The sequence below is a fragment of the Tenrec ecaudatus genome, chromosome 15 (assembly GCF_050624435.1).
Source record: "Tenrec ecaudatus isolate mTenEca1 chromosome 15, mTenEca1.hap1, whole genome shotgun sequence".
NCBI lineage: Eukaryota > Metazoa > Chordata > Mammalia > Afrosoricida > Tenrecidae > Tenrec > Tenrec ecaudatus.
The window spans coordinates 94,994,383-95,003,289 of record NC_134544.1 but is presented as its reverse complement, the minus strand read 5'-3'; the positions used below and the strand labels follow the sequence as shown (position 1 = coordinate 95,003,289).

Below are 8,907 nucleotides of genomic sequence, written 5' to 3'. Positions count from 1 at the left end.
TGATAATTTATTCATTTATAACCAGACTGCTAGAATCTAAAAGAGATTCTTTGATTGCAGTTCTGAGTCTACATCTCAGTCCATCTTTAAGGCCGAAACACTCATTTATCACCTGCCAAGGGTTCAAGCAAGCAGAAACAGAAGGAGAAAGAAACATCAATGGGTTAATTGTAACTTCAAGAAGAGTTAGCATGCATTACATGGTACTTTCATATCATAAAAGAAATAATGCCAAAATGCATTACAACATCCTGGTTACCATAACAAAATTAACTACACCGTTACAGTATCCAAGGGAACAATATTGAATCAGAACCAACAATATATTGAAGAATCATCTATACTAATTGTAGTGTCCAGAACCTGGGGACATAGAAGTACATTCTAAAATTAATCACCAGCAGAGACTTTCCCATAAGCAGAAGGAGAATGGGTGGGTCAACTAGCAGTCAGTTTTCTGAAATGGGAGGGAGGAATGGGCAAATTACTTAGCAGATTACAAAAAATCAAATTTCTTTTCCTAGTCTGTCTCACAGGGCTCAGCAGAAGGTAAATGTTTAAAAAATAATGGTGGTAAAATATGTACAAATATGCTTCCTAAAATTGATGTATGGTTTGTTATAAGGACTTTAAGAGCCCCCAATAACATTTTTAAATTAAAAAATGATTAAGGGCAAAAAATATCCAGTTTATCTGTTTATTCTTTCAGAATATAGATGAATAAGTATGGGGAGAGGTCACATAGCACTCCTAATTTTAAAACATGTAGTATTCCCTTGTTCTGTTTCCACAAGAGCCTTTTGAGTCATGTACAGGGTCCACAGGAGCACCATAAGGTGCTCTGGAATTCCCATTCTTCTCCAGCCTACCCATAGTGAATTATGACCAACACAGTCAAATGTCTTTGCAGTCTGGGGTCCTCTGCTTTCAGCCAAGATCCATCTCACCTCAGTAGTGGTGATCCCTTGTTCTACATCCTCTTCTGAATGCAGCCTAAAGCTCCAGCAGCTCTCTGTCAATGTCCTGCTGCATTCATTGCATGATTTACAGCAAAATTTTACTTCAATGATATCGTTCTATAAGGTGAGCATTTTATCTAGTCACGTTTCTTTGGAGCGGGTACCAAGATGGAGTGCTTCCAGTCAGTTGGCCAGTGAATTGTCCTACACATTTCCTGGCGTAGAAGAGTGAGTGTTCCATGTGGGAGCCACTGTGTCAATATATCATGTCAAGGGCCTTGCTCTTTTCAGGGTCCTTCTCCAAGGACAGGTCTTTTCTGAAAACAGATTGAAAGTATGTAAGAGAAGTCTCACCATCCACACCTTTAAGAAGACCTATGGTCACACTCCTTTCAAAACGGATATGTTTGTCCTTTTGGCACACTTTTCTTGATTTAAAACCATGCAATATTGAGTTGTTCTGTTCCCACATCTACTTCTTAATCCATATAAAGGTACTAGATAAGGACAATGTAGTGTTCTGTAATGCCCATTGTTATCAAGGATACCCACAGTTTGTAATGATGCACACAATTGCTGTGTTGTAGGAAGCTGGAATTTATTGTGTCATGACTTCCCATTGATGTGCATTTCCTCAAAATGGTGCAGCAATATATATCCAAAAAGGGGTGGTGAATTATACCTGGAATCTCCACAATCTGAACTCCTTTGCTCCCTATTTGGGTCAGATGGTTCATCTGAGATGTCTCAGTCTCTGAAAACACCCTGGACTTGACACATTCCTAGGGACCAGAGGTGGAATGCCAGGACCCTAAATGTTAATAGAGACAAGGATCTTTCCCTAGGACCAACTGTAGTTAAAGCCATACCTTATAACCAGTCACCTAAGTTTATCTTTCCGCCCACTCAAACTGGGATAGAATAAATTTCTGTTCTGAAAGCCTTACATATGTTGTATCACTTTCTTATATAACGAGTCTATGTAGCACATTTGGGTCTATTTTGGGGGAAGACTTGAGTGTATTTGATATTGTATTTTAAAAGATAGGTATTTACTTGCTCGACTCAATATATACAGGGCAAACAGATTCAGGTGTACTGTTCACTATCTCTTTGACATCTCATTATCTTTTCAGGGCCTTCAGGGCATGTCTTAATATCTTCCCTGTGTGCAGTGTTTCATTACTTGTATAGATTTGTTGGGATCATAATTCTCAGTAGCATGGCAGTTATGTAATAGTGTCAGTTTTGGAACTCTGGTCGAGTAGTAGGCTGTCTTGGTCTATTAATCAAGAGTTGGAGGCTTCATATGCACCAGGTCTCCAATTGAGAAAGATGAGAATTCTGCCCCATAAAGACTTATTGCAGTGTTTACCAAAGTACCTGATACTGCTCCTTGAGGGGAAATGGAATGGTCCTATGGTGCAAAGCAGGTGACTGTACTTTATTCTGCGGGAGAAATTATGGCTTTCTAATCCTATAGTTACACTTTTAGAAACCCATAGTGGAAGGTCTACCCTTTCCTACATAGTCGCTATTAATCTGTTAATTTTCAATGGCAGTGAGAAATTTTTTCCCATTTTATTCTGAATTATGTGCTATAATGGAAGCGTTTTCAATTCACAGCTGGGCTGTGGGTAATTTTTCTGCTTTCCTGAGAAGAGGGCATGCAAGAGGACAGATTAGTTTGGGATCCTGTGATTGGTAGCATTTGGAAACTAGGGAGCAGTTCTAATCTGTCCATGGGTTGGCTATGAGCGGGAATGGACACAATGGCACTGGATTTGGTTTATTTTTTATGATAAATGTGGCACTGCAGAATGGATCAGGTATGATGGAATCATGTATGAAGGTATTCCATGGTACAAGGATTCAGGGTGTGGCAGTATATCTTTTATTTCATAATCTTTTTGAGATAAAGGTAAGGGGATTTTCCTGAGGTGTGGCTCCACAACCTTTTGTCTCTGAAAGCATTAGAGAGAATTGGGAAAACAGAAGCAGGACATGACTACAGCAAGAAAGGAGAGCTGTATCAGAGTTCTTCTGTGTACCAAAAAACCCTACTCAGTGAACCTTTAGGAGCCAAAGTAATGCTGATGCTAACATACAAGGTGCTGTCTAAGGCAGGTCAGGCCCACAGATGTTGCCAGCAGATAAGGACCTTGCCTCTGACTCAACAGAGGAAGGGGGCCTTATCCTATGGCTGATGCCCTTAATTTGGATTTGACCCACGGACTGTATAAGAAAATGAATGTTGAATGGAAAAACCCACAAAGAGTGATGCTTCCTTAAACCCACTTAAGAACTAAGAAAAAGTCCTCGACACTTCTGTGGAGGACAGTCCTCTAAACCCATCCAGTGGGATGAAGTGATTGGTCCTGTACTATGGAGAGATGGACCTCTGGAAACATAGTTGATTAGGTCTTTACTACTAACCATATGACCGGTGCTTTGAATTTATCAACCAATCCTTGGGGAGAGATAAAAGGCCATCTACTCCTGGAATGAGTTACAGTATCATAAATGCAGTGGTAGCCCTGGTGGTGGTGCGGTTAAGAGTTGGGCTGTGATCCCCAAGGTCTGCACTTTCAAACAGCCAGTTGTTCCGAGGGAGAAAGACAGGGCTTTCTACATTTGCAAAGAGTTACAGACTCAGAAATGCACAGGGGCCGTTTTACTCTCTCCTGTAGGGTTGTCACAAGTGAGAACCGACTGCATGGCAGTGAGTCGGAGTGTTTGTGAAACCCAAAGGGGCACTTCTCCTATTTTCTAGAAAGTGGCTCTGAGTCACAGTAGACTTAATGTCAGGGGATTTGTGCTAAGTGCAGGAGTCAGACTGATATATATTCAAAACGTCAAAGCCATATGGCATATGAGATTCAGTTTGATAAAGCTATTTCTGGAAGGGTATTGTTATCCCACCTTACCTTTCACAGTTTTTCTGTTATTGAAATCACATGGGTTGATGGTACAGTGAGTCATGTGTGATTGAGGTTCTGTGTCAACTTGGCTCGGTCATGATGTCAGCCTACATGACAATGCTTGACATAATGCCATCACTTCAATGAAGAGATTTGGTGTCAGCAGCCAGGATTGGGAGGTGTTATCCTGGTGGGTGTGGTTTTGCCCAGTATAAATGTAAGTGGATTCTCTCTGTAAGCTGTGCAGCTTTTGGCCAGGTCCAGAAACTCACCAGAAGTGTGGACCTCCAGATGTGAGGCAGAATCTTGCCATATTTCCTACATAGCTTGGATTCATCATTTGCACAGCCCGTGAGGAATGAGCCTACCATCTAACCTGCCCATCCGGGATTCATCAGGCCCTCGACCTACTTGAATCAAGAGAAGGGTCCAGAGTGATATCTGAGATTTGCCAGCCTCTACAACTGTGAACTGAAAAGGTAAGTAGTGTGACTAGAACTTTTTCCTATATATTTCTGACAGGGTGGCAAGATGGGAGTAAAAAATGGGCTTTGTACTATGGTAAAGTGCACCATCTCAGAAACTCACAAGGGAAGTTCTACCCTGTCCTACAGGGTCCCTATGAATCAGCCTTGACTCAATGTCTTTCAGAGACTAAAGGTGCTGGAACCAAGACTACAGAGGGATGGGGTCACCCACTTGGTCTCCCTCAGGTCTGAGCAGATGCTGCTTAACCTTCCCATGTCAGGATTCTATTTGGAGCAGATTCATCAGAATGAGGGCAGGGACCCACTCAGCATCTTGGAGCTTGCCATCCAGAGTGATGTTGCAACATGAGGCTTCACCCATGGCCTCTCTGGCGTGGCTGTCCATAGAATTTTCCCACCCTTGTTCACAGCAGCTGTTGTCTGGAGAGAGAGGGAGGCAGTGAAAGTCATGGTGGAGGCCTGGCCCTTCATCTCGCCCCCCCCCCTCGTTGTTCTAGTGACAATCTCAGAGGACATCTTTTAAAGCTTGTGAGATATAGTTGTCTTCATATTCGCAGTGTCAAGAGTTTTCTAGGGTAATTTGATTTCCAGTTGTTTTTAACTTACGGTGGTCCGTGTTTGTCAAAGAAGAACTGTGGCTCGGTGTTTTCAAAGGTTTTTTTCAAAAGTAAGTCACCAGGCCTGTCTCTTAAAACATTTTTGAGGAGAAACCATCCATCTTCTAAGTTAGCTTCTAAACCTTCTAACTGTTCACGTTATTAGGGGTTCCAAGTTTAAAGAAGTGAACTATGAATTTCACATTTATTCAGGAAAAAAATGACATAAATCATGATGTTTTTATTTTGGAGAATTTAAAGAGTTATTTTCTAATTAAATTCTTCATTTTAAGATGCTTGGGTTTGTAATTAGATATGTTTTGTTCTATTTTCTAGTAAAATTCTCTAAGGCTTTAGGAAAAAAGCATTGCATTTAGTTTGTTGCTGATGTTTCTGAGATGATTACTAGGTGTGGCATAAGAGTGGATCAATGACAAGTGAAGAAAACACAGGCCTAAGTAAAAGACTGATAGGATTTTCACCTTGGAATCTGGGTGGGTCTAATCCAATAAAAATTGTGTTGAAAGATTACATTCCTATGGTGAGAATAGTTTTTTCAGATACATAATTCATAAATTTTATTTATGGATCCTAAAATATGTGTCTTTGACTAGATGTTTTAGGCTGTTCTTGTTGTTAAGGGCTATGAAATTGGTCCTGACTCATACTTACCTTCTGGTGTGACTTATAGTTAGCCTATGTCAAGGTGGAATAAATTCTGCCCAATTCACGGCCATACTCACAATTGTTATCTTGGAGCTGATTGCTGCAATTACTATGTCAGTTCATCTCAATGAACATTTTCCTATATTTTCTATGAACCTTGTATTTACCAAGCCTGCAATTTTCCAAGGACTGAAATGTTAATCTAGTAGAGGTCAGTGCCTGCTCCTTGGTATTTTTTTTTCCTTCAAATCATACAATATTAAAACAACGTCATTTCTATCAGAAACCAGTATTTTCTTGCTTTGTTTTTTTCTCTCTCTCTAAGGAAAGCTTTTAGTTTGAGTTCAATGAAATATACTTTGTCTCTGAAGGGAAGTCATAATTGGGTTTTAATTTGACTCTTTCTAACATTCACCCAATGAGGATAAATGCATCCAATGATGCAGATTGTTTGTGACATGGACATGTTTGATATTCTGTTTCAATTTTCTGCTTCTTATACATATGGAATCAGAAAATGCAATGATTAAGATGTTAGATGCAAAATAATAGTCATTAGTTCCAATTCACCAGCTGTTTCTTGTAGAAACAGGAGAAAGATTTACCTAGAGAGAGATGGCACAGTCAGATTCCATAAAGGTTACAGCCTTAAAGAGAGTGCACTGGTGCAGTGCTCCTGAATTCTATGGGGGGTTTATTCTATTATAAGGTTACCTTGCTTGTCTTAGTAAAATGAGGTGGGTATATTTTTCAATTATGTGGTGTAGGCTGAGTTTAAACTGCCAGGCTCTGTGTTAGAGACAAAGCTGTGGATCATTGACCTCCACCCCTCTCAGGGATCCTTAAGCTATGCTTTCACTTTTATAACAAAAATTGGATGTATATAGATATATATTTATTTAATCATAAAATGTTTCTAAAGATTGTATAACTTAGGAACTAGACTCAAATTATAAAATAACTTAGATCTCACAACTTCTGAATTGTTTTCTTTAACCCTTTTTTGGTTACTTTTGCTGGTATCTCCGGGTGCGGGCATGGGGGTGGTAGGCAGGATGAGAAAGCTGGAACTAGATAGGACTGCCTGTGATGGTGGTTATTACTAAGTTTCAAATCTGCTGGTCATTATTTCTAAATTCTATGAACTTAAGATGCAATCACCCCAATGGTAACACAATGTTTGAGCGCTCTCACTACTTTCAGGTTTATGTCTAACACGGAGAGTTACACAAACGTCTTTCATAGCTAATGCTTTGTGTACTTCTACTGGTTTTTCCAAGGTTCAGCTTTTAGCTTTAATCAGGATGGCTATTGCATGTTTCCCTTGAAGTGCTTGATGAATTATCTCTGTTTTGTGTTGCTTAATTTTTTTAAGATAATTCATCCACTTTTAAGTTAACTGTTGAAGTCATCCTGTGCAAATTTTGTTTTTCCTATTAAGTTCAGTGAACTCTTCACTTTTTCTGTCCTATATTGGAGCCCTGTGTGAGCCCCATTGCGCTGCCAACTGAGCAGTTCCAGTGACCCGCCGCTCCATGATGAAAGACAAGGCTTTTAGCGCTTGTCTAGAGTTACAGCCTGGGGTGCCTGCTGCGATAGCGGAGGACTTGTGTCGCGGCTCCACTTGGTCTACAGTCGCTTGGGGAATACCTCTAGCAGTTCTTGCCGTCACCGCTTCCATTTTGCCCCCATGGCCTTTCTCAGCTCACTCCATGCTCATCTCGCATACGGACCACCTGTGGGCCCGCTTCTCTTGGGAGCACCCCACCCAGGCACAGGGCTCCAGCAAGCAGAATGAGAAGGTCGAGCGAGAGAGGTCCGTCCACCCTGGCGGCAACTGGGCCAGAAGAAAAGGTCCAGGAAGAAGCAATGGAATGGAATGGAAGAGAATTCACTCCAGAGACAAAACAGCTCCTCTTCTCTATTACAGCTATTCCCCTGACAATACAAACTTTGTGTTTTCAGGTTCTGCAGCATTCCAGACCTCAGGCACAGAATCAGGATGGGAAAAAGACGGTGTGTCTCTCCACTCAAGCCCAAGTTGGCAGCAGGAAGCGGAGCACACAGTCACGGGAACCAGTCCACAACTGTGACCGCCTCTATTTCAGGAACTCCTAAAAACAAGCAGCATGTGGACAGCAACCATGGATGGGAGAATGTATCGGACTTAACGCTGGGGCCTGAAAATTATCCAATTACACGAATGAATCCCACATCAGGAGCGCTGAGCCCTCTCCCCTGGCCCAATGGAACTGCCAACACCACCAAGAACCTGGTGGTGACTGCAGAGATGTGCTGCTACTGCTTTGATGTGCTCTACTGTCACCTCTATGGCTTCCCACAGCCACGACTTCCTAGATTCACCAATGACCCCTATCCACTGTTTGTGACATGGGAGACAGGGCGGAATAAGCGTCTCCGGGGCTGCATTGGAACCTTCTCAGCCGTGAATCTTCACCCAGGACTCAGGGAATACTCGTTAACCAGTGCACTTATGGACAGTCGATTTCCCCCAATGACTCGAGAGGAGCTACCTGAGCTTTTCTGCTCTGTCTCCCTCCTTACTAACTTTGAGGTTGCCAGTAATTACCTGGACTGGGAGGTAGGGGTCAATGGAATTCTAATTGAATTCATCAGTGAAAAGGGCATCAAATATACAGCCACATATTTACCTGAGGTTGCTAAAGGACAAGACTGGGATCAGATCCAGACCATAGACTCATTGCTCAGGAAAGGTGGTTTTAAGGCTCCAATTACCAGTGAATTCCGAAAAACGATCAAACTCGCCAGGTACCGAAGTGAGAAGGTGACAATCAGTTATGCAGAGTTTATTGCTTCTCGTCAGCACTGTTTACAGAACAGTACCCTTCATGCCCCACCCCTCTACAATCATGACTCCTGACATAAGGCTGCATGACCAATCTCACCCCCTATGGCAGCCAATGGCTATGACATCATTGGAGCAGACCCCTCCTCTTCCTGGTCCAGTTGCTTCCATTACTGCACCATGTTATGATGCTAGCATCCATTGCCACGTCTGCCTCCAGCTAACTAAAGGGATGACGGGGTTGCATTGAATGAAACAACTTGAGGAGACCAAGCCTTATCTCAGCCTTTGCGCTATGGAGTTCAGTTGGATTGGGGCTTCTCCAAGATTGGTAAGAATTACTGTGTGGGTTCAGAGGACCTGTGACATGCAGGTACCACTGGTGACTTGCTGCATGTGTATTGGCTACACAAGGAAGCTGAAATTGAAGATCCATGAAGGCTTAACCCA

General features: G+C 42.0%; 1 protein-coding gene across 2 annotated transcripts; it reads left to right on the top strand.

Moving 5' to 3' along the window:
• Positions 1-7,632: 7,632 nt before the first annotated feature.
• LOC142427979 (AMMECR1-like protein) lies at positions 7,633-8,532 on the top strand. 2 transcript variants are annotated; one of them, XM_075533104.1, is made up of 2 exons: positions 7,633-8,012; positions 8,118-8,532. In XM_075533104.1, the coding sequence occupies exons 1-2, from the start codon at positions 7,633-7,635 to the stop codon at positions 8,530-8,532; spliced, it is 795 nt and encodes a 264-aa protein (XP_075389219.1). The 2 variants fall into 2 exon arrangements, with proteins under 2 accessions (XP_075389219.1, XP_075389218.1); XM_075533103.1 differs by having other exon boundaries at positions 7,633-8,532.
• Positions 8,533-8,907: the final 375 nt, after the last annotated feature.